Source organism: Convolutriloba macropyga, chromosome 2 (assembly GCF_964194025.1).
Source record: "Convolutriloba macropyga chromosome 2, txConMacr16.3, whole genome shotgun sequence".
Taxonomy (NCBI): domain Eukaryota; kingdom Metazoa; phylum Xenacoelomorpha; order Acoela; family Convolutidae; genus Convolutriloba; species Convolutriloba macropyga.
Window position 1 is genome coordinate 29,078,101 of NC_134469.1, and position 26,921 is coordinate 29,105,021.

The following is a 26,921-nucleotide window of genomic DNA, read 5'->3' on the forward strand; positions in this document are numbered from 1 at the left end:
TAACGCTCCTAATTTTTTCTTACATTTCAAAGAATTTGAATTGTATTGGTGCGCTTTCTTTTAAGATGTTTTCACACATTTTTCAATGACTTTGATCTTTCAAAACGGGATAAATAGGTAAAGCCCAGCAGGCATTAAGTTTCATTAGAGGCCCAAAGTGGGCTTTTATAGTCCTTCAAGTGCTTATAGTGGTGCAGCTGCTGGGATGGCCTTAATTTAAGGTTGAAAGGTCATTTTTAGGAGTTTTTGAGCTCAAAATGGTGCAATTTTTCATGTTTTTTGTTATTTTTTGTTTTGTTTTTTGTTTAATTAGTCTTAGGTTGAAGTTTTTCAAAGTTTATGAAGGCCTTTTGTGAGACAAAATTGCTTTTTATTACCATTTAATGAGCTATATGTTTTGGTACTACAAACACAAACACACAAAATGATACTAATTTTTGCAATTTTTTCGGGTTTTTTTGAAAATTTTTGTCATTATTCGAGTTTTTTTAGCCCTAGGTGTCAAGAAACTTCCTCTAGGGTTTGATAAAGGGCTTGAGGATAGATTACTGCACAGCTTTTAGTGGTAGTGGAATGGTTTTAAACTTGCATTTTTGTATTTTTTGACATTTATTGTCATTATTCAAATTGTTTGAGTCCCAGGGGCCAGAAAACCTCATTAGGGGTTGGATAATAAGTTACTGACAAAATTTTATTTGCAATGGAATAGGTTTCAACTTTTGAATATCAACTTTTGAATTTTTTTTGACAAAGTTCGCATTTTTTTCAGCTTTTTGAAAATTTATGTCTTTTTTTACTTCAGGGACTTCGGCTTCAGGGACCAGGAAATCCCCTTTTTCCTAATAGGGCACTGCATATGCTAGCAACAATGAAATGGTTTTTAACATTTTAATGTCTCGATTTTTAGCATTTTTGGATAAGCAATTTTTATAAGGTTTCCTAAAGTTTTTGTCAGTTTTTGATATTCGTCCCTTCTCAAGTGCAAGAAAACTTATTCCACGTTCTGATAAAAATTTACTCCATGGTTTGAGTTTCAATGGATTTGTTTTCAACAATGTAACCTTTCGACTTTTTGATGTTTTTTGATAGAATTTGCAAAAGTTTTTTCAAAACTTTTGTATTTTTTTTTATTTTTTCTTGCCTCATAGCCAGGTAAATTCATCCAGGGTTTGATAGTATGTTACTAAATTTTTGCTAGGGGGGCAATTGAATGGCTTTCAACATTTTAATAGAACAAAGTTCTATTTTTTGAAATTTGAAATTTTTTCTAAAAATTTTTGCCTATTTTTTGGTCATTTTCGAGTTAATCGGTCTTCAAGGGCAATATTTTTCAGGTCTTGCAGATATAATAGTGGACCGATTTCAGAAACTAAAATTGGTTTTGAACATTTTTGAAATAGGTATTTTTAAAGGGAAAAAATGTTGCCTTAGTTTTAAAAGCTTCAACAGTTTTAGCAATGAGTATATTTTTGTTTAGTTTTGATTCTTTTAGTTTCTCAATTATTTAGATGATTTTTGTGTTCTGGCTGGCCTTGTTCAATTGATTTGCTGGTCAGATAGAGTGCGTCTGAGTTTTTCATTCAATTCTTTGAATTGTTTTTCAGGACTTGTCCTGCTATGTTTTTGTTACTTCGTCTAACAGATTTTTGTTTCGTCTTCCCGTGACTTCTTGGAATTGACTTTTTCATTGACTTACCTCACTCAAAAAAATGACTTCTGAGCTCACTTATGGAACTTTAAATTTTATGAACATTTACTTATTAAAGGTCAATAGTGTGCATCTAAGTAGTGGCAAACATATATGCCCTAACTCTTGATTATTAAAGTCTTGAGTTTTTGATTTCGAATTTTAATTTTGAGATCTTTTCCGTTTTTGCTCCCCCAGTACGTTATGCGCCCCCCAGTTACAGAGCACGTGCCATTACATAGTAAATCATTATGTTAAAAATATTGCACGTGCATCTGGGGGTGCAAATAATATGCGCCCGCTAAGCTGAGGGGGCACAAACGGATCCTAATTTTGAAAAGCCGTTTTAGGGTTTTCTCCTCATAGAGCTTATATGTCTCATAAAAATGGCAGTTCGAAGCTAACTCAAAAATTCTAGCGGTATATTAAAGGACTGGTGTTCGATCTGTCTATTTTATTTTTTAGTTGTTTGAATTCATGTAACGCCACAAGCGTCTATCGCGTCTATTTTCAAATATATGTTTAAAATTTTTTATGTTGTCCATTTAGACAACATAAAAAATTTTAAACATATATTTTAAACATAAATTTTAAACAATCTGATTTAGTCTACCATAACATTTATTATGGTAGACTAAATCAGATTGTTTTGAAAGCGTTTTGAACCTTTTTGTAATTAAGGCTAGCTTGAAAGTTCTTCAATTATTTTGCTAATTTTAGTCTATAGCAGCGATTTTTGTCCCATTTTGTCGTTTTATTTAACTTATTGTAAATTGATGCCTAATGGTCGCAGGCATCGCCTAATACGATCAAATTGAAGTTATTTTTGTACAAAGTTGGTTTTCCTCCATAGATTTTGAAAAAAAAATTGAGAATTTTTACAATCTCTTTCTATAGTTTTTTCCAACGCAGTCATTTCGTTCAACGTTTTATGGGCGAAGACAACTTTGAGTTGTTTTTGAAATTCCTCCGCTGTTATATTAATTGGTTAAGTTTCCCTGAAACAAAATTTGCAAGTCGCACGTAAAAACAGGTGTTTCGTCCCCTCTGTTGAACAAATATTCAAAGAACAGAAAAATTTTTCGCTTACTGAATAGAATTTTTGTTCACGTGAAAACAGGTTAAAACCTGTTTCTATTCAGTTAGCGAAAAGTTTTCCCTTCTTTATTTATCAATTGAATATTTGTTCAACAGAGTGAACGAAACCACTTTCACGTGTTTTTAATGAGTTTTTGTATTGAATATTTATTTTTAATAGCCGCCGCAGCTTCTCAGCCGGCTATTATAGCGCTCCTAATTTTTTTCACTTCGTCGAATGAAAATTTTCTGCTTTACCTTAGTTCACTTCTTGTGCAACATTTTGCGTGCAATATTTTTGACCTCTCTAGGCTAGTTTCTCTCATTCTGCTAAAAGGTGTTTGAGACAGCAGTTGCTCAGCAAAGCAATTCAAATTGAACAGAGTCAGTTTCAAAAAACGAAATCAGAAATAGGAACGGTATAAACCCATAAAGTCCGATTTTAGATGCCCGATACTCGAACTTTGTTCCTAGTTGCCATCTCTAATGCTTATTGGTATTGATACTAGCCCCTGTGTCTCACTACGAAACAGGAGTATGTTCAGCTCCAAAATGACTTCAAAATAGTTCGCACTTTAACATTTTTTGTACGAAAATCATTTTTCACTAGTTTTTTTTTCTCTGTCAATCCCAATCTTGTTTAACTTAACTTGAATTTTGTGTGCCTAAATTGTTATTCGCACTTATATTAAAAAATGGTTGTACGCTTAGGAGTGTTTTGACCATTTTGAAGAGACTTCTATATGTTTATTTTTGAACTGTTTCTACCGTTTTAGACTTTTTTACCGGTGCAAGTTCTCAATTTCTTGCTGTACTTCTCTGGGTTGCAATTGTTGTTTACGGTGCATTTGGTTGTCGTTTAAGTAGATTGGTATCATTAATAATTGTTTATATCGTAGAGAATTCAATAACTCAAATTTCTGTTTGTTTGCCTATTTTTGATAGTAACTGATTATTTCTCTTGTTTCTTTGTGCTTAATGGTTATTTTTTATTAATAGCCGCACAGCGATAGCTGGGGCTATTATTGGCCTTCTCTTGGTTTTATTTTGTTTCGTTGTCATGATTTTTGTTACGACCATATGACGTCACAGCAAATTTTTGTTCGATCTACGAATCTATTGCGGCTATTTTCTGGCAATCTGCCAGCTATGTTTCATTGCTTATTTTTGAATTTTTTATGGTTATTGCTATTAGAATCATAGAAAGGTTGACGAGCCTTATGATATCAATTTTTTAAAACATGTTCTTGAACGAAGTTTGAAGAAGCGTTTCGGTCTTTGTTTATTATTCTCTCGTGTTTTTATCGATGATTAATATGCCGTATTTTGCGTGGCTGACGAACAGAGGTGGCATATAAACTACTGAGAAAATCAACAGAAGGTAGAGAAACATTTAAAGTTATTAAAAATTATCAATGTTTTTTGAATTTTTTCCTTCGTCTCTTGAAGTTTTTTTGTACCTTTCGTTCCTAGCATTTTTTGAACATTTCAGCCGATAAATGAAATCATGCAGTACTCTGACGAAAAATTTTTAATATCTCAACTTGGTGATTTTTTAATACTTCCATATCAGAGTATTTGACTTTGCTTTTTTAGTTTCATTTTCTTATATGAAAAGGAAATCGTTTGCTTAAGTGAATTATGGCTGGGAGTCGGCTCTGAAGTTTTCTGGCGACGATTTTCTTATTTCGTGAAGATATTTGTTACGTCTATATAACGTCACGTTCCCTAACAATGTGCTTTTTGTTCATTCATGCAATCGCGTTTTTTTCACAATTGGTAGAGCGAAAATTTTGCTCATTCCTGTAATTAAGGTTTTGGTCACTCGTGACTATTCTAATCTCGAATTACCATCCGCCGTTTTGCTTACTTTATTTGAAGTAGATAAGGTCAATGAGAGTTGGTCTTACTTAGTTACTTTACGTCTGATCCCATTAGTTTAATGATGAGCCACAATTCAACCTAATTGTCGTTTGCAATTGTTGGCTAAAATTTTTTTATGAATTGACACTAAGTTTTCGTAAAATATTGTTGTTTTTTTTTTCGTTTTAGTCCTGTCACTTAATCTCAATAATGACTGTTTACATTGGTTATTTTATTTGAAGGGGATAAGGTCCATAGAGCTTATGTCACTCTAGTCGATAGCTTAAGGGAACTTGAGGGCAGCTAGCAAAAGCCACTCTTATGTTATGCAATTCATTTTGAATAAGAATATGATACTCTGATCTGATAAGCTTTAACTATATGTGCACCGATTTTTCGTCTGACCCATTTGACTTTTCGTCCTCAAAAACGGGAAAAACAGGTAGCGCCCAGCGGGCATTAAGTACTCTTAGAGCCTTTCAGCTTACTAGTCTCCAAGTATAAGATTCACAGAAACTGTTTTGGAGAATTCTACTTATGGTATCAAGGGCGGTTCTTAGAAATTGACCCCTCAAATCCCCCCACACCCCCCCCCCCAACATCATCCCCCAATCCCCACCCCTGCACATCGTTCAAGGTGTTAGGGCCCCGTGCAGCCGAAGTTCACCCTCCTCCGTTACCCCTCCCCCTCCCCACTGTTGCCTCCGGGTTGGGGCTCACCTCACGCACCTTCAATTACGCTAAAGCTAGCCTCAATAAACCGTGGCTAGTTGCTGGCGAAGCCTGCCGCTCGCCGGTTGTTTGAGAGCAATTCGCCCGACTTAAGTAGGTTATGATTAATATGCTTAATGCTTTATAATAGGCAAACGTTACCCTTGCAATTTCTTTCTGAAAGCGGTTGATTCTGATTTGTAAAAATTTTTTAAATGTAATCCTAAGTGATTAGTGTGAGCTATTGACAATTCAGCCTTAATCATTTATTCTTTTTTTGTTTTTCATCTTTTTGGAACGCTGTCGTTCTTACAATCCATGCGGTTTGGACTATTGGGGCGCTGATTTCTTTGAAGTCTGTGAACAAATTTTTTACTTTTGGATGTTCATGAAAAGTCAAATTTTAGTAGTTATTTTAGTAGCGCTTAAGTTGTAAAAGGAGCGATAAAGAGTGTGTTAGAAAAATTTTCTTTTTTTGAGATATTTTTTAGCCGTTTTTTTTTTGTGCAAATTCTATTGAAAGCGATACCTGTTTTATAATGCTGCTCAATTGCATTTTTGAAGGCCTAATTGCGCGGCTAATGGTTTTTGACTTTTATACTCTTTGTTTTCAGAAAATGTTAGTAAAATTTTTGTTTCGATTTTTTCTTTTTGTTGTCTTCTAACTTTGTGGCTTCAAGAACTGGTCCCATTGGTTTAACGATGAGCCACAATTTAACCCAGTTAATGTTTGAATTGATAGCTAATATATTTTTATTCAATTCTTTGGATTGTGATTTAGGACCTGTCCTGCTGTGTTTCAATCTCTTCCGAAATTTTAAATTTCTGACCTCAATGAGAAGTCAAATTGGAGTTCTGATTGTTGTCACAACGATGCGGTGTTTTTTTTATTGCTTTGACTATGTTTGTGTTCAAAAATATCAGATTATCAAAGGTTTATGAATTTTGCTCTTCGTTGTTGTTTTTGTTGTCTTGTCAGTTGGTCCCATCAATGAGACATCGTTGACTCTTTAATAGGCGATAATTAAACATTAAGGAGTTTCGTATCTTATCGAAATTTTAATTTTTTAAAAATTTTTTGAAAAATGCTTACTGATCCTAGTGCTTAGTATCATTGAGACATAATTGTATTTATTCATTGATTTCCTTTCCTTTCTGGCAGTTCTATCGGCATTTGTTTTGACACTTCCTGTACTTTAATGGACACTTTGTTTTTTAGTTTTGCCCCTGTTTGTTCTTTTTTGTGTCGTTCTTAATCTCAATGGTGACAGGGCGCAATTAAGACTTTCTAATTCAGAAAAATAGAAGAACCTTTTCCCTAGTTCCAGTTTGCAGCTAATTTTTATTTCCGTTGACACCATCTTTGGATATCAGAAAATACTGATTTTGATTTTTGATTGTGATGATTGTTAATTGCTCTCAAACGAAGTTTGTAGCAATTATATTAGTCCTGTTGGTCTTTTTTTAATGCGATTTTTCGCTTGACCAATTTTTCGTCTGACGCTTTAACTTTTCGTCCTCAAAAACGGGATAAACAGGTAGCGCCCAGCGGGCATTAAGTGCTCTTAGAGCCTTTCAGCTCTGTTTCACAGCTCAAACTTTTTGGAGACTCTCAAACGACCGCTCACCGGTCGTTTGAGAGCAATTCGCCCGACGTTAGTCGGTTATGTTTCTTTTTTTTGTTGCTTAGTCTCAGCACTGACAGGAATCATTGTTTTCATCTATTTGGGCAAAATAAAATTTATTCAGTGGTTTCCGTTTGTAGTTTATGGTTTTTTAAACTTTGACAACATTCGTTTTCATTAAGTGTTTTGAGTTATTATTAGTTGCCTTAATTTGTTTTCACTTGCTCTCAAACGACGTTGGTAGCAATTATTTTAATTTTGTGATCTTAAATGCTATTTTTCGCTTCACCGATTTTTTGGTGTGACCCTTTTGACTTTTCGTCCTCAAAAACGAGATTAACAATTAGTGCTTGGAGGCATTATTGGCACTGCAGCTCTCCTAGAGCCTTACGCCTTGTTAGTCTCTAGGTGTCTGATTCACCGAAAATGTTCTGAGGAGGTAAATTTAGGGTGTGAGGGGGCGGTTCTTAGTCTTAAAAGTTTGACCCCCTCAGTCACCCCCACCCTAATTTTTGCAAACGTGTTGGTCTTTTTATACGCGCAATTTTTGCTTGACTGTTTTTGCGCTTATGTTTTCGAGCATTCGGTGACTTCTCAAGTTACTTTTAAGCTTCATTTTTGGGTGATCTCAATTGCTCTCATTGTTTGTTGCTAATATAAAAGATGTTAGCGGTTGATTCTGAAAGCTGTTGTAGCTTAGTGGTTAAGATGGCTGACAGCTATCGTGGAGTTCTTGGGTTCGAACCCCTTTGGGGTCGGAGTTTTTGCACCCATAAATTTATTTCTAAGCTCTGCCCTAAATTGAATTGCCGCCGCCTCTCGTTCGAGAGCAATTCATCTGACACTAGTCTGTTTATTTTTTCTATTCCCCCTCTCAATCTAAAGCTAGTCTCCTTAATCCAAAGCCAGCTACTATTGAATGAGTGATTTGAGAGCAGCAATCCACCTGAAGATAGTCTGTTACGCTTTTTATATGGTGGTATTCTAAATAGCTGTTTGGACCTACTGACTTTTTGAACCTTTCGCGCAAGCAAATTTTAAATTTTGCAGTGATATTTTGCAATATACTCAAATCAAACCACGATTGATCTGAATTAACCACATGAATTCGAAGCTTATTAAGTTCAAAGCAATTATTGTAAATCTGTTGCTTTTTTATGCAAATTTTTCGCTTGACCATTTTGCGCTTTTCTTCTGGAACATTCTTTGACTTCTCAATTGACTTTTGACGCTTTCGCTCTTCATTTTTGAGTAATCTCTTTTGTTCTCTCTAAATCTCGTTGCTAATATAAAATCGATTACAGCAAAGCAAAAGTAAGTGCCTGATTGCCGAGTGGGCAGTGTGCATCTTGGTATGGAGCGGGAGGTCAAATGTTCGAATCCCGGCGGTTTCGAATGTTTTTCCAACCGCCTGTCGTTCGAGAGCAATTCTTCCTACATTTATCGGTTTATGTTTATTATTCAAAGAATTTGAGTTGCATTGGTGCACTCTTTGTTTAAAGATCTGCTCGCACTTTTTTCGACGTTTTCTTTTCAATCAAAAGCCAAATTGAAGTAGTAGTGTCTTCAAGCATGCTAGAGTAGTAAGAAGAGTGACAAGAGATTGGTTTTGTGGCTGATCAGAATTTCTGTTCTTAAAGTGAAGTGCGAAAATGGTATTTAACGGATATTTTGACTGCACAATTTTTAACGAGCGGCAATTATCGCTATTTTTCTTATCCTTTTTGAATGAATGATTATAAAAACGATACGTCTGTTCTAATGAACTGGTAGCGATCAAAGAGCCTTAAGTGGCCGAGCCGCTCTTTTTGAGCCCTCACACTTAACTAGTGTCTAAGTATGCGATCCTAATTTGAGCCGCTCACCTCAGTCAGTCAACCCCCCCCCCCCCCCCCTGTTGCCAGCCTGTTGTTTGAGAGCAATTGTCCCTGCCGTAGTCGGGTGTACTTTTCTTGCGTTGTCTTTTAGCTGTTTTGTTATAAGCTGGTTTGCTTTCCCATGGTTTTTTTGCTGTTAACGATTTGAAGTTTGGTTTACGTGCTTGGTCGAGACCTAGAGGCCGCTTATCTTCAGAGACATAAGTGAAAGTCGACTCTTGCCATTTTTTGTCCTCTTAATTTGTCTTTCTTCAGATTCTGCAATGCTGCTGTATGTAGTCCCGCTATGTGAGCGTTTTTGCGAATTTTGCAATTGATTTCCTCAGAAAATGGGAACTGTTATTTGGTTTTTAGCTAATTATGTAAATTGATATATGCTTTATTGATTATTAAAGGCTGTTCTTCTGAGGAGGTTGATGGCCAGGTGTTTAGTTTTTTAAATAGTTGAATTGCAGTTGAGGTTTTTGTTTGACAAGTCCCGATTTTCATGTGTGATTTCTGAATCACCTCACTCACTGTTTCAACTGAAAATGTGTTTTAGAATTCATTGAAACAAATTTGTCATATAACGAATACGGTTTCGGTCAGAAGATCGAAACCGGAAGAAACTCGATACACCACAAACTCGCTCGTTAAGGCAAAGTGCCGTAGGTTACCAAAGTTGGAGCGAATGCTAATTGGTATTCTGAACCTGTTACTCTAAATCTGGTACTTTAAATTGTAACGATTTTTAAATCTTTAAAGATAAAGCCTGTCAGTTAGTATCGTTTCTTTTCGTTTTCTTTTTAAATAGCAATGCACCTCAAAGGGGTCGATGGTGGCTGTTTTCCCGCTATATTTTGAGTTGTGGACAACATTCAGTGAGAGTGTAATAGAAATAGTTTGAATTTTAGACTGAAAGAGGAACTGGAGACTGACAAGTTGGCTGCGTTGCAGTCTCTGGAGCATGCTAAGAGGGAGTTGGAAGACGAGCAGCAGAGGAGGGCTGAGATTGCAGAGAGAAGCAGGGTAGATATCACTGAGCTGAAAGAACAGATCGAGAAATTGAGAGACGAGCTTTTACTCTCTCAGAAGTTAGTCAGTCCATCCATTATAACCTAGGCTGCGTCGTGTCTTGTGTAAAAATTTCAGTTGCAACCATTGGCACTGCATACATTTATGAATAGTATAAAAAGGAATTTGTATCGGTTTTAAAGTAATATTATTTAATTCTGATTTATCAACTAAAAACGTAACTTGAATTGTTGTGATAATATTCCATAGCAATATCTTCTGATACTGCAACTGCATGTATTAGACGAAATCGGAAAGTAAACGTTTTGAATTATGTTGTCTGTAAAAGCATAAACTCTCTCACCTTTAGCGTTATGACTTTTTCTCGAAACGAAATGCTTTCAATAAGGAGTTCCAGCAGGAGTGGAGGACGAGACTATAACTTTCGATTTTTTATGGAACATTTAAATATCGTAGATTTCAGATTCCGTCAAATTGATCAACACTACTTTTGAATGACGATCTTTTATTTTTTAATAGCCGCACAGCGATAGCTGGGGCTATTATTGGCCTTCTCTTGGTTTTTTTACGACTCGAAGAGGAGTATTGGTTTTCTTAAGGTTTTTTTTTTTTTACCGGAAGTACTATTCGTTCAGACGATGTTTTGACCTAAAAGCAAAAGCGAGTAAAATTGCAGTGTGAACTAAATTTTTCTGAGCGAGAGAAGTTTTTTGATCATGCACTGCGTTTAGTGAATGTTTTTTTGACATTGAAAAGTAGTTTTTGACTGAATGGCATATATAGTTAACCGTTTTTAGCCGTTTTTTCTTCTAAGAGGCCTAGTTTTTATGCTTGTAATTTGGTTTTTTGTAGAAATAATTTTTAATTGGTGCTATGTTGAAATGTAAACCCTGGAAATTGATAGCACAGTATTTTGCTAGCCTGAAATTGCGTTTCAAATGCGAAATTGGCACATATTTCTTGATTTTATAATTAATTTTTGGCTTTTTTTTCTATTAATTTCTTCATTTTTGGATCTTTTAGCTGTTTTTTTGTCAAAAATCAGTTAATATGGCAACTTCCATTTGATAATTCATATACTCAATGCCTCTTTCTACCTCGATTTAATTTTGTTTCATAAAATTGTACATTTGCTAATCCGATTTTCGTAGTTTTTTTGCCAATTTTTTTCAGTTTTTTGTTTGTATTTTGCTTTTAATTACTAGAAATAGTATTTTGGGGAACTTGAGGGACTTTAATTTCGTTTCAATAAAATTGGAATCATTTTTTGGTGTTAAGTTTTTGAAAAAACAGATAAATTTGTTTCATAAATGCAGTCTTAAATATTTTTTGGCCACTTTTTTGCGAAATGTTTTATTGTTTTGTATGTCTGAATTCTGCTTTTTCTTGTTTTATTCTGTTCAGCAAATTTGATTTTTGTCCCGAATGACTTGTTGTCTTTTCTATGTCTCGAATGCTGATCAATGAAATGCACTCGTTTTTCTTGATTTTTTTAAATTTGATTTTTAACTTTCAAAAATCAAGAATTTGTCTTTGTTACGGTGTTCCTAACATTGTGTCCATATTCTTCACATTCTTGTTTGTATCATTCTGGTTTTGTCCTGGCACCTACTTTTATATTCGTTATATTGATTTTTTCAGTTGTTAAAAAATTGACTGAATTCAGCTTTTTCTTAGATCTTGCTTTCTTCGGTTTGCAATTGATTTAATTCAAAATAAGGCAGTACTGGGACTTTGCTAGAAAGTCTTTTCCAACATTTCTACTTATTACTATTCATTGCAATTTTCTTCCGGGCTTGGTATTGTTTTTCGACGATTTTTTGCCTTTGAATATTATTCTGTTGCTTATGTTTTTCTATGATTAATTTTATTTTGAATTAGCATGAAATCATGTTGTCTAGCATATATACAACAAGGAAAAATCATGTGTTATTTTTATCTTAATTGCCGTGATGAGAAATCTAATTGTAGTGGTTCTCTGATTCTTAGAGCACTCTTTTTTGAATAATTTTGACTTTACTGTCTTTGAAAAATTTTTATCTGCCGTTTGCTTTCGCGATCTTTTTGAGATTAGAATCATTAATTATCTGAGGGCAATTGATGGCCCTGTCAGCTTTGTCAGGCTGTCAGTTTTTTGACCATCCTAAAAATTTCAGACTTTTTTAACGTTACCAAACGTTTTCAATAATAAAATTTTGCTGCATTTTCTTTCTCTTCTGACAGTGGTTTAAATTTCACCGATTTTTAGATCAGACACGGGGAGGTAATGATTTAGTGGTTTAATACAAAAGGTAATGGCTTCAGCTTTTCGTGAAGTTTTGGTGCTTCGAGTCGCTTCCGGAATTCTTCCGGCTTTCGTCGTCATGATTTTTGTTACGACCATATGACGTCACAGCCACTTTTTGTTCATTCGTTCATGCAATTTCAACTGAATTGCATGTGTGACGTCATTTTTCGCTCTTAGTGGAGCGAGTTTTTTTGTTCATGCGAGTGATTAAATTTTTGGCCACACTTGACTTACCTCACTCTCAAAAATGATTTCCTCAATTTGAAATTGACTTTTATTTACTTTAATTCAAAGAGATAAGGTCAAATGGGTGTGTGTCACTCTAAATGAAGGTTATTTGAGATCAGCTAATAGAGGCAGCAATAACTTATACAGATTTTTAATCAAAATATAACAGATCAGCCTTCAATGAAAAGACGAATTTTTTTGGTCTGTCTTTTTTACTGTTTTTTTTTAGACTGCCGATCTACGAATCTATTGCGGCTATTTTCTGGCAATCTGCCAGCTATGTTTTAATATATCTGAAATACAACTGGTGAGAATTTTCAGTCTCGAGTATTTGAAAACAGATTGTGCGTCTTCAGGCTAACTTCTTGGAATTTAAAGGAGGCTAACCATTGTGCGGTATTTACAGCTTCAGTTATTTTAGTGAAACTGGGTTTGTTTGCTGTTCCTTTTCATCAAACCATGGCACGCTTAACCCTAATATGTACTAATGCTAACCTCTTCATTCTCATTTGCCAAATGTAGTTATCACGCTTTGGGTCCAAAACCTTCACTTACATGCCATATCTTAGTAATTAATTTGTTATAGTTTCTTATTAAGTTAGAAATATATCACTGGTAGTTGTGTTGAAAGTCACTTATTTGCGTAGCAATGTTCAAAAGCGACTTTAGGTTTTCGGTTTTGTCCAATAGCATTATTAATAGCCGCCGTCAGCCTCTCAAACGGCTATTATTTAGGCGCTCTCCTTTTATTACAATTCAAAGAATTTGAATTGTATTGGGGCGCTGTTTTTTTAAGATCTGTTCACACATTTTCATGATTTTTGAAGTCAAATAGGAGTAGTGATTTTGGTCACGCCGAAACAGGAAGTGGAGCGATAAAGCAAGCGGTTTTGCAGCGTGAAATTTTTTCGTTCGAATTTAAAAGTAGAGTGAGAAAACGGCGTTTGAACGAAAATTCGCTTTCTCGGTATAGGTTTTTTTGTTCACATGCGGCAGTTTTACTTTGATTTTTACTGTTTTTTCGATTTTTTGCATCGGATTTTTTTTAAGTTCTGTTCCCAATCAAATCATAGTTCTTTCTAGGCCTAGCTTTTTGTTTGAACCAAATTTCCATTTCTCTCTTTTGGTTTCTTCCCATGCGGCATTTTGACATTGACTTTCTGTTTTTTTTTAAAAATTTATCTGATTATTTTGTAGAATTGGTTTTCCCAATTCACTCATAGTCCCTTCTAGGTCTAGTTTTCTCTTTAGTCAATGAAAATTTGTTGAATTGTACGTAAGGACATGTCCATGGTTTTCTAATTCGCTTTACCTTTTGATCACGTTTTTTACGCTCGACTTCTGACTTACCTCATTCACTGTTTCAACTGAATGCGTTCTAAATTCTTTTATGCATTGAATTACGCAATGTAGTGAATACGGTCAATGTCAACAGATCAAAATCAAAGGAAACGGGATAAACCGATAAAGCCTAGTCATTAAGTCATATTGCATTAGGTTATCAAAGTTCATTAGAGCGATTGCTGGCTGTTGTTAGTATTAAGCTTAATACCCTTCAGTTTAGAAATGAAGCTTGCAACTAATACGGTCGAATGATTCTAATTTTGAAGAGATCATCAAACGTGCAAAGCTTTATTTGCAGGGCCAAAATGGCATTTCTTTGAGGCTAGACTAAGCTAGTAATCAAATGTTGGCGTGGGCAACTTCCCGGATTTGTTTCTCAAACTTTATGCAGCGCATCGCTATCAGCATTGGCGAAAAAGAAATGTTGTATTCGCCTTATTGCAGCTGGGGTAGTCTTGAGGAGAATAATAGCTAAATGCTTAGCGAAGGACGAAAATTCAAACAATACACCTCTTTTAAAGCCTGGAATTTGTTGGTGGAGTGAAGGGTGGAGTGGCCATTATAAGCCATTATTCATTCGACTAAGTTTTCTTGAAAAGAATACTCACCTCGCCAAGCTCTTCGGGTGTTTTGGCAGATTGATTTTTGCTATGACTTCACTTTCACAAAACGCAGCGAAATGCTGAAAGCATTTGCTGACTCAATGCCTGGTCAATTACTTTTTTAACCTATTTTGTGTTATTATCCACAAAACCTGCAGCAGCATTCCTGGTACCTAGATGACGGTATTTTGGTGGGCTTAGAAGACCTCTAAGTAGATCCTGGAACATTTTGTGCGAGGTGGGATCTGATCGCAGCCTTAAATTGTGGCCGAACTGTAGTCTGAAAGACCAGCATAAAGCATCATAACGATGGTTGTGTTTTGTCCTCTGAAGATCTCATTTCAAAAATAACCAACCAAGACCAAAGAAATTGCAATGTTTTGCATGAGCTCTACACCGGTTTAGCACTAAATATTCCAAATTTTCAGCAAACGATAATCCAAGAAGCTTTCGATAACGTAAAGTTCCAAGGTTTCAAACAGAGCTACGCTTTTGAAAGAATCGCTCGACGTCATTCATTGCCTGTTCTAAGAGCTGGCTGTCTGCTCCGCCCGTTGTAGCTCATATGGCACAAACTAAGGGGCTTCGTATGCCATAAAATGAGTTTAGAGTTAGATGCAAAATACAGGTTGGGTGTACCTGTCTACAACTTGTAGAGGAGATCTTGACATTATAGTAATCACGCCATTGCTTGTCACGGCGAGGATACGCAATTGCAAGACACGATTGAATTCGAGACAAAATAGTGGCTTATCTGCGAACTTCTCACCAGTAGTTGAAAATAAAAGATTCTTATAGCATAAGGTCAATCACGCCCTGGAGACAGCTTTGTCCCGACTTGGAAAGCCGAAGAACTTGCTGCATTTGACGTAACTGTTACTTCGTTGCTGCAATTCAACTTCTTCACTAATATGGAATTAAAGGCAGGGTACAAACTTGATGCGGCAGATGAGCAGATATTGCCTCCACGGCGATAAATGCTCAAAAAGTTCTCAATCAGTTCATACAATTCTTATCAATCACCGCTATTGTGCGATCTGCAACACTGTTTTTAGCAAGAGCCCCTTATTTTGTTTCAGTTAACTCTCCTCCAACCAGAGGCGAGATTGTTTGATCCATTGTCAACTGCTGATGATCGGGGATATTGATAACTTTTTTTTATAGCTGTAAGCTGAGCGGAACAATTTTGCGGTGCTCGTGTTTTTTTTGTTTCGTGGTCTAAAGGTCTTTTTGTTTTTACTTTTGTTCTAAAATCAATTCTGATTAATTTTCTCTCACTAACGTCATTTGCGCGTGTGACATCATCTCTCACTCTCTCTAGCAACGATTTTAAGATCATTTGCGTGATATAGATTTTGATCATACGTGACTTACATCACTCAATAAAGTGATTTTTGCACTTAAAAAGTTCAATTTTGAGTTAGTTTAAGACCACAGGAACTCCTATGTGTATTAAAGGTCCCTAATGAAAAGGCTTTTGCGCAATGAATTTTTAAAAAGTTTTATTAAGTGATCGCTTAATGTTTTTTGCATAGTTTTTTGAGCGGCGTCGATAAATTTTTCAACCTAAATGTATCTGTTTCTATCGCTATTTTACTGCATGCAAGTCTGTTCTTTTGAGCTATTCCGGCAATCTGACGGGTGTGTTGTAAACTGTTGCTCACCCTATATGCGGAGAGTAATAATAATTGAAGATCAAAGTACAATACAACGGAGGGAATTTGGAAAGAAAAGATGGATAGACGAAGTGAACTAATACTTCGGAGAAAAGTCATTCGTATGTAACGTCAATGTATAACACCAATGGAATGTCTCAAAACTCTTTAACAAAACTAAACGCTTCCTAATGAATTGTTTGTTGCTTCTTTTCATCTGAGTGGTCAAAATTTTGATAACCAAGCTGATTTAAATTGAATTTAGCGGTTAGCCTAACCTCTATGTTCTATAGATTTATGATGGTCAGTTTTTAATATTGATAGCATCACAAGGCGGAAGAAATGACAAATGATATAGCATTATGTGTTCAATGAAATTAAAGGTTACCTTCTATCGATAATAAATAAATGTTCATTAAAAATAAGGAAATGCAACGAATTAGCGATTCCTTCAAAACCTGATCGCGTGAATTCATTATTTCTCAGGACTTGTAAAAACGTTTGCTATATAGCGGAATTTTTTGTTCTAGCCTAGTTCCTTGGAATAATGATCTGAAGACTGATGTAAAATCACCTTTGATAAAAAGTTTCGAAGCAAGCCACTACAAACCTGAGAAAAAAAGTTGACCTAAAAATGTGCTTTGTGCAGGTACGTGTCTGAACTTTCGCTGATTCGAGACAACCACGAGGAGAGTGTAAAGATAGCGGAGCAGGATATGCGGGCTAAGCTGGAAGAGAGAGAGAGTGCTATCAGACTACTGCAGGCTACTAATCAAGTTAGACACCACACCCTTCACTCAAATATTACTGGACATTAAATGTTTCTAAACCCTAATTATAGGACCCATATTAGAATGAAATCAACTCCGTTATGAATGTTAGAAAATGTATCGCAAGAAAAGATTAATTGTAATTTGTTGATTTCCGTTATTTCATGATTGACTGGAGACACACCTTTTTGTTTGATCTGCATAGAATTTAGATTTGATCCATCAAAGATACGCCTCATATAGTAGGTAGAATCCAAGTCAGAAGTACAAAATTGAAATAAACTAGATGAACCGATGGAGCGCTGTCTTTTTGACATAGTTGGTTAAGCAATCAGAGTTCATTGGATCAAATGCTGTCTCTGCTGCCAGACAAGTATTTGTGGGGTGTTTTTTTTTAGTTCTGTCGCCTATATATTCATTCTACCATGTCAGCCTCCCAAGATGATAATTTCTACGGGAAGCTGGATGGTGAGTGCTATCGTTGAAACCTAGTTTTTCTTACATTACTTGCATTCCTTTGCAATTTTTGTGAATTTTGCTAATCGAATTACTTTGAAATGTTTAGCATCTAAAGGGCATCATGCGAGATTCCGTTTTTAGTAGGGCTGCTCTCGAAGAAAGAGTTTTTTCTGTGGTTCATTCTCGTTGTGCGTTGGTTTTTTTTATAACGGGACTTTTTTTACAATTCAAAGATTATATTGGTAGTCTCGAAGAGGAGTAATGGTGATCTATTTTTTTAATCGGTTCATGAGTCCGCACCTGAAAAGACGAAAAGCAGAAAGAGAATTTAAAGTGGGTTTTGTTAACAGCCGCCTCAGCTTCTCAGCTGGCTATTATAGCGCTCTATTTTTATTACGATTCAAAGAATTTGAATTGTATTGGTGCTCTGTCTTTTTTTAAGATCTGTTTACGCATTTTTCGGCTTTTTCACGTCAGTGATAAGTCAAATTAAAGTGGTGATTCTGGTAACACTGAAATAGTAAAGGGAGCAATAAATCGAGTTGGTTTGAGGCGTGACTTTTTTCATATACCTTTAAAGTGGAGTGAGAAATTGGTGTTTGAACAATTTGGCGGTTTTTGAGATGGATTTTTTTTCAGTTGCGTCAATTTGACTTCAGTTTTTAGAGTTTCCTCTCCTTCAGTGCTTTTAGGACGGTGCAAATGTGTTCTAATTGTGCCTATTTAACTCTGCTTGAATTCATTAAGGGCCAGCCAATACTTTTATGACTTTGCCATTATTTGATGTCATAAAATATTAGTGAATTTTAGATTTGGCCCCCGTTTTAAAATTTTGTCTTATCACATAGTATCATCAGTGACAGGTCTGATTGGTTGCTAAAGAGGCATAACAGAACCGAATAAATAGCTCGAGTTAAGAGCTAGTGGTTTTCATGACTTTGACGCTATTTTTTCTCAAAAATTTGGAGTGAATTTTTGAGTTCTGCAAGTATTTATTGTACTTTTTGATGTCTTTTCGTTTAATCTCATTGGGACAGGTCTCTGATGCTGCTAATAGGGGTTAACTTGGTCGATTCAATCGTTTCTGTTCAAAGCTAGTGCTTTCGATGACTTTGTCACTGAGTCATTAACTCATAGTGCATTAGGTTATCAAAGTTCATTAGAGCGATTGCTGGCTGTTGTTAGTATTAAGCTTAATACCCTTCAGTTTAGAAACTAAAGTAAATATAGGTTTGGAATCTAAGTGAGACTGCACACTGAATTAGAACAGTTGTTGAAAATTTGGAAAAAAATTGGTCAATTATAATCTTCTTTCTGTCTGTTTCAATCCCGATGTGCTTCTAGCGCGTCAACGGCGGCTATTTTCTGACAATCTGCCGGCTATGTTTTTGACTAGACACCTCAGCAGTAGATTGATCTGGATCTAAAAGGTTATCACAGAAATAGTTTGGTTGAGCTAAATGCATCTTACGTTTTAGTAACAGAGAAGAGCGAACACACAGGCGGAATAACTACCAAAGAATTCTAGAAAAAACCACTGGAACAGCGGCGGGTTATGAAATGAAGCTTGCAACTAAAACGGTCGAATGATTCTAATTTTGAAGAGATCATCAAACGTGCAAAGCTTTATTTGCAGGGCCAAAATGGCATTTTGAGGCTAGACTAAGCTAGTAATCAAATGTTGGCGTGGGCAACTTCCCGGATTTGTTTCTCAAACTTTATGCAGCGCATCGCTATCAGCATTGGCGAAAAAGAAATGTTGTATTCGCCTTATGGCAGCTGGGGTAGTCTTGAGGAGGCTAATAGCTAAATGCTTAGCGAAGGACGAAAATTCAAACAATACACCTATTTTAAAGCCTGCAATTTGTTGGTGGAGTGAAGGGTGGAATGGGCATTATAAGCCATTATTCATTCGACTAAGTTTTCTTGAAAAGAATACTCACCTAGCCAAGCTCTTCGGGTGTTTTGGCAGATTGATTTTTGCTAGGAATTCACTTTCACAAAGCGCAGCGAAATGCTGAAAGCATTTGCTGACTCAAAGCCTGACCAATTACTTTTTTACCAATTTTGTGTTATTATCCACAAAGCCTGCAGCGGCATTCCTGGTACCTAGATGAAGGTAAGTTGGTGGGCTTAGAAGATCTCTCAGTAGATCTTGGAACTTTTTGGGTGAGCTGGGACCTGATCGCAGCCTTTACATTGTGGCCGAACTGTGGTCTAAAAGACCAGTATAAAGCATCATAACGATTTTTGTGTTTTGTCCTCTGAAGATCTCATTTCAAAAATAACCAACCAAGCCCAAGAAATTGCAATGTTTTGCATGAGCTCTACACTGGTTTGGCACTCAATATTCCAAATTTTCAGCATTTGTAATCCAAGAAGCTTTCGATAACGGAAAGTTCAAGGTTTCAAACAGAGCTACGCTTTTGAAAGAGAATCGCTCGACGTCGTTCGTTGCCTGTTCTAAGAGCTGGCTGTCTGCTCCGCCCGTTGTAGCTCATATGGCACAAACTAAGGGGCTTCGTATGCCATAAAATGAGTTTAGAGTTAGATGCAAAATACAGGTTGGGTGTACCTGTCTACAACTTGTAGAGGAGATCTTGACATTATAGTAATCACGCCATTGCTTGTCACGGCGAGGATACGCAATTGCAATACAGGATTGAATTCGAGACAAAATAGTGGCTCTTTGCTCATCTGCGAACCTCTCACCAGTAGTTGAAAATAAAAGATTCTTATAGCATAAACTCAATCACGCCCTGGAGACAGCTTTGTCCCGACTTGGAAAGCGGAAGAACCTGCTGCATTTGACGTAACTGTTACTTCGTTGATATAATTACGCTTCTTCACTAATATGGCTATAAAGGCATGGTACAAACTTGATGCGGCAGATCAGCAGATATTGCCTCCACGTCGATAAATGCTCAAAAAGTTATCAATCATTTCTTACAATCCTTATCAATCACCGCTTTTGTGTGATCTGCTACACTGTTTTTGCGAGAGCCCCTTATTTTGTTTCATTTAACTTACTTGTCCAACCAGAGGCGAGATTGTTTGATTCATTGTCAACTGCTGATGATCGGGGATATTGATAACTTTTTTTATAGCTGTAAGCTGAGAGGAACAATTTTGCGGTGCTCGTGTTTTTTTTTCGTGGTCTAAAGGTCTTTGTTTTTACTTTTGTTCTAGAAGCAATTCTGACTAATTTCCTCTCACTAAGGTCATTCGCGCATGTGACATCACCTCTCACTCTCTTTAGCAACGATTTTAAGATCATTTGCGTGATGTAGATTTTGATCATACGTGACCTACATCACTCAATAAAGTGACTTTTGCACTTCAAAAGTTCAATTTTGAATTAGTTTAAGGCCACAGGAACTTCTATGTGTATTAAAGGTACCTAATGAAAAGGCTTTTGCGCAATGAATTTTAAAAAAGTTTTATTAAGTGATCGCTTATTGTTTTTTACATATTTTTTGAGCGGCGTCGATAAATTTTTCAACCTAAATGTATCTGTTTCTATCGCTATTTTACTGCACGCAAGTCTGTTCTTTTGAGCTATTCCGGCAATTTGACGGCTCTGTTGTAAACTTTTGCTCACCCTATATGCGGAGAGTAATAATAATTGAAGATCAAAGTACAATACAACGGAGTGAAATTGGAAAGAAAAGATGGATAGCACTACGAAGTGAACTAATACTTCGGAGAAAAGTCATTCGCATGTAGCGTCAATATATAACACCAATGGAATGTCTCAAAACTCTTTAACAGAACTAAACGCTTCCTAATGAATTGTTTGTTGCTTCTTTTCATCTGAGTGGTCAAAGTTTTGATAACCAAGCTGATTTAAATTGAATTTAGCGGTTAGCCTAACCTCTATGTTCTATAGATTTATGATGGTCAGTTTTTAATATTGATAGCATCACAAGGCGGAAGAAATGACAAATGATATAGCATTATGTGTTCAATGAAATTAAAGGTTACCTTCTATCGATAATAAATAAATGTTCATTAAAAATAAGGAAATGCAACGAATTAGAGATTCCTTCAAAACCTGATCGCGTGAATTCATTATTTCTCAGGACTTGTAAAAACGCTTGCTATATAGCGGAATTTTTTGTTCTAGCCTAGTTCCTTGGCATAATGATCTGAAGACTGATGTAAAATCACCTTTGATAAAAAGTTTCGAAGCAAGCCACTACAAACCTGAGAAAAATAGTTGACCTAAAAATGTGCTTTGTGCAGGTACGTGTCTGAACTTTCGCTGATTCGAGACAACCACGAGGAGAGTGTAAAGATAGCGGAGCAGGATATGCGGGCTAAGCTGGAAGAGAGAGAGAGTGCTATCAGACTACTGCAGGCTACTAATCAAGTTAGACACCACACCCTTCACTCAAATATTACTGGACATTAAATGTTTCTAAACCCTAATTATAGGACCCATATTAGAACGAAATCAACTCCGTTGTGAATGTTAGAAAATGTATCGCAAGAAAAGATTAATTGTAATTTGTTGATTTCCGTTATTTCATGATTGACTGGAGACACACCTTTTTGTTTGATCTGCATAGAATTTAGATTTGATCCATCAAAGATACGCCTCATATAGTAGGTAGAATCCAAGTCAGAAGTGCAAAATTGAAATAAACTAGATGAACCGATGGAGCGCTGTCTTTTAGACATAGTTGGTTAAGCAATCAGAGTTCATTGGATCAAATGCTGTCTCTGCTGCCAGACAAGTATTTGTGGGGTGTTTTTTTTTAGTTCTGTCGCCTGTATATTCATTCTACCATGTCAGCCTCCCAAGATGATAATTTCTACGGGAAGCTGGATGGTGAGGGCTATCGTTGAAACCTAGTTTTTCTTACATTACTTGCATTCCTTTGCAATTTTTGTGAATTTTGCTAATCGAATTACTTTGAAATGTTTAGCATCTAAAGGGCATCATGCGAGATTCCGTTTTTAGTAGGGCTGCTCTCGAAGAAAGAGTTTTTTCTGTGGTTCATTCTCGTTGTGCATTGGTTTTTTTTATAACGGGACTTTTTTTACAATTCAAAGATTATATTGGTAGTCTCGAAGAGGAGTAATGGTGATCTATTTTTTTAATCGGTTCATGAGTCCGCACCTGAAAAGACGTTTCCGATGAATAAAAGTAAAAAGCAGAAAGAGAATTTAAAGTGGGTTTTGTTAACAGCCGCCTCAGCTTCTCAGCTGGCTATTATAGCGCTCTATTTTTATTACGATTCAAAGAATTTGAATTGTATTGGTGCGCTGTCTTTTTTTAAGATCTGTTTACGCATTTTTCGGCTTTTTCACGTCAGTGATAAGTCAAATTAAAGTGGTGATTTTGGTAACACTGAAATAGTAAAGGGAGCAATAAATCGAGTTGGTTTGAGGCGTGACTTTTTTCATATACCTTTAAAGTGGAGTGAGAAATTGGTGTTTGAACAATTTGGCGGTTTTTGAGATGGATTTTTTTCAGTTGCGTCAATTTGACTTCGGTTTTCAGAGTTTCCTCTCCTTCGGTGCTTTTAGGACGGTACAAATGTGTTCTAATTGTGCCTATTTAACTCTGCTTGAATTCATTAAGGGCCAGCCAATACTTTTATGACTTTGCCATTATTTGATGTCATAAAATATTAGTGAATTTTAGATTTTGCCCCCGTTTTAAAATTTTGTCTTATCACATAGTATCATCAGTGGCAGGTCTGATTGGTTGCTAATGAGGCATAACAGAACCTAATAAATGGCTCGAGTTAAGAGCTAGTGGTTTTCATGACTTTGACACTATTTTGTCTCAAAAATTTGGATTGAATTTTTGAGTTGTGCAAGTATTTATTGTACTTTTTGATGTCTTTTCGTTGGGACAGGTCTCCGATGCTGCTAATAGGGGATAAGTTGGTCGATTCAATCGTTTGTGGTCAAAGCTAGTGCTTTCGATGACTTTGACACTAATTGTTTTCAATAATAATTATCGACTTTTTTGAGTTTTGCGAGTTCTTCTTTTCAACTTTGTCTTAACTAGGTCTCATTATCGACTGGTCTCATTGGTTGCTAAAAATGCTTCAATTAAAGCACGTCATTTAATAAAGCACGTTCATAGCTATTGCTTTTTGTGACTTATACGCTTCTTCATTTTTAAAAAAAAATAGTGATTTTTTTAGTTTTGATAGTATTTGTTATACCTATTGCTCTCTTATCACTTAGTCTCATTGATGACAGGTCTCAACGGTGGTCATTGAGGACTCAATTAATTGATGTAAATTTATCCTTCAGTAATGGTTGCTTGCTGTGACTTTTGTACTAAGTGTTTTCAAAAAGTGTCAGCGAGTTTTATTGCGATTTTTGGTTATTTTTTCTTAATTTTTGATTTTATTAGTGAGAGGACTCATCGACATTTAATGACAGGTTGCTAATGAGAAATAGAGAGGAATATATTGTGCAGTTTGAGTTCATAGCAGTTGTTTTGTTTTATGTTGATCCTGTCATTTCAAAAAAGAATTTTTAGTCGTGCTTGTTTTTGTTGTTCTGGTGTTGTATTGGTTAGTCTCATTACTAACAGCTCTCATTTGCCTTTTAAGGCGGAGGTAATGGTTGTGAGGTGGTCATAAATTAATCCACTTCTTTTAATTGTTTTCAGGACTTGTCGTGCTGTGTTTTTTTACTTCGTCGTACTAAAATTTTGCTTTACCGTAGTTCACAGCTTGTTCAACTTTTTGCGTGAAATCTTTTTTGCGTGGCTTCTCTAGGCTAGTTTCTCTTCTCTCATTTTGCTAAAAAGTGTTTTTAGACAGCAGTTGCTCAGCAAAGCAATTCTTTTTGTTCTTAGTTGCCAACTCTAATGCTTACTGGTATTGATAATAGCCCCTGCGTCGTCTCACTACGAAACAGGAGTATGTTAAGCTCCAAAATGACATCAAAATAATTTGCACTTAAAATTGTTTGTGTACAAAAGTCATTTTTTCTATTGGTTTTTTCTCTTTCTTTCAATCCCAATCCTGGTTATGGAAATCAGCGGCGGCTGTTTTCCAGCAGTCTGTCGGGTATGTTTTATTAGCTGCTGTCAGCCTTTCAATGGCTATTGTTTATTTGTTTGTCACTTAGTCTCATTATTGATAGGTCTCTTTTGCTCTCTAATTAGGCTTGATTTCGTCTAATGATTTGATTTCAAACCTAACGGTTTTAACAGCTTTGAAGTTATATGTTTAGTTAGTTGTCAAAAAAATAGTTTTAAAAAAATAAATTTTTATTCTCCCTCATTTCTTAACCGCTCCTATTTATAGCGCTCCTATTTTTTTCTGCTTTGTCAATTTCTGATGTCAATTTGGTTCGCTGTACCTTATTTTGCCGCCTTTTCGACATTTTGGATGAAATCTTTTAGTTTCATTCTGCTCAATATTTTTAAACAGGATTTGCTAAGCGAAACAATCAAAAGTAGAAACAATCGCCAAGCAAAACGGAATCAGTATCGAATAACGAAATCAAAATAGAAGACGGGAGTAGTAAAAAGAACTGACTAGAGGAACAACGGGGGGGACGGACACTTTTTGCAACGCGATTTAATAGGTCAATGACCTAAAAGGAAGCAATGATTCATTACCAAAATTGTCCCCCTTGTTTTTTTTTAAGATTTTATTCCAGTTTCAAGTGTTTTATATCTATTAATTCGTCTAAATAATACCTCGGCCATTTGAATTTAGTTCATATTGTTTTGCAAAAGTTGCAAATGTTACTCATTTCCCCGCATTTATTCTTGCGCAGTCAGACAGAGGCGCGTTAGCGTGACATATTTATACACTGTAATTCATGTCAATTCGCTGCTTTATTCTCCAGTGCTACAAAACTGAGTGTGCATATATCCGATTTTAACAAAACCTAACCCAATTTTTAGCCAAAATTGTTCTGGTTTTTCGGTTTTTTGCCCCCCCCCACAAGGTTTTCGCGGCGAGATCATAGAAAAATTTGCCGACAGATCAAAAATTCAAGATTATGGGAACTAAATAAAGGGTTTGGGGGGAACTAGGGAAACCCGCGTATAAACATTTTTGGCTGAAAAAATATTGGATTTGGGTCTAAAAAAACTTTGTTTGTTAAAAGGTCTCATCATCGACCAGAATTTAGTTGTATTCATTTCTACATTAAACACCTCTACATTAGTTGATCAATTCTTAACAAATAATTCAGATCAACCCTCTGAAATTAAAAAAAATTTCCTTTAGTTACTTACTGAATTTATTATATCCTCAATCTACAGCAGTAAGCAAGTAAAATTCAAACAAACAAAAGCGAATTTCTCAATATTCTTTTTTTATCAGACTGTCGTTCTATTAATAGAGGGGGGGGGGGGGGTGTTTTATAATCGCGTTTTATATTTCTTAATTGTATGAATGCGGTTGTACCCCTTCAAGTTCAGTTAATTTCTAAAAACTAATCGGGGAATTAAATGAGCGGTTAGCTCATTCTGATTTAAACTGAAAAAAAAATTGTTCATTAATTTGAGAAATTCGCAAATTCTGAAACACCAGTTCCATCTTTCAAGATATCGAAAACGACTTTGTGAAGATCGATCGACAACCACTTTTTGGAGTTGCTGGGATCAAATGGTAAGTTAATTCGTAATTTAAGATTTCCGTACTGAAAATCGCGAAATTCATAATTTAAGATTTTCGTATTGAAAATAGTGGAATTCTTAAGATTTCCGTGTTGACACACTTTGTAAAAACAATTGATCCTTTTTATTTTGAACCGAAAAAACAAAACAGTTTTTAAAACAAAAGAACGAAGTAAGAACCCTTAATGATTCTCAGATTTAGTTCAGTAATGGGGCGGGGGGGTATTAATTGATATAGCGAAAACCCTAAATTGAAGGGTTTTTGGTGTGACGTTATATAAACAAGTTTTAATTTTGGATGTATAATAGTAGGTCTGCGAATGTGCTGGATGTTTGGAACTCTTCACAACAACTTCAAGGATCACAACAACTTCAACCAACAAGGGTGAAACAGGGTCAAGTGTTGCAACATCATTGTAAGACAAAATTTTTTACGGGACCGGATTATTGGGTAGGAACTATTTTTTCAAAAAATCCGGTCCTTTTATCTGACTTTTATTGGGTGTAAAACAGTATAAGAGAAACCCTGCATGTATGGCAGCGGAAAAGCTGACTTAATAAGTTGACTGCGACACAAATTTTGTTGCAAAAACGAATTTTGATACAGTCTGATATGAGCAGGAAGAACTGTGCTCTGTCACACGCTGTGGCAGTTCAACCCCTCCTGGTACGTTGGACCACACCTTTCACTATTTCTCACACTTCACGCGTGCACCATCGCAAACTCTCACTACACACAAGAAATTTCTAGCCCAAAAAGGGGGGACGGTACAAATTTCACATTTTTAAAAAAGCCAATTGGGCCATAAGCCCGGCTGCCAGTGTTTTTTTGGACAATACAGGTACAAATACAGGATGAGACAAGACTTTTTAGTTTTGTTTTGGTTCTTCAGTCCTCTTCGCTAGTACTTTCAATGATTCTTGCTCGTCTTCTCTTTTTGGTAGGTGGTTCATCTTGCAGATTTTGTTGTTCAATTGTTATTGGGAGGTTGGCTGGCGGTTGTTCATCTAGTGTGATTGGAGGTTGGGGGCTGCTATCTGAATCTTCTATCGCTTGACTAAGAATAAATCCATCGCAAGCTTCATCCGTAGAAGAACCACTGTCTGAAAA

At 35.9% G+C, this 26,921-nt stretch overlaps 1 protein-coding gene across 1 annotated transcript in view; it reads left to right on the plus strand.

The window, feature by feature from the left end:
* LOC142358608 (uncharacterized) overlaps positions 1-26,921 on the plus strand; it is a 591,411-nt gene that overhangs the window by 408,885 nt on the left and 155,605 nt on the right. Inside the window, exons 13-14 of the mRNA XM_075410050.1 lie at positions 9,734-9,913; positions 16,620-16,746. Coding sequence (XP_075266165.1) covers positions 9,734-9,913; positions 16,620-16,746 — 307 coding nt within the window. The remainder of the gene's footprint in view (positions 1-9,733; positions 9,914-16,619; positions 16,747-26,921) is intronic.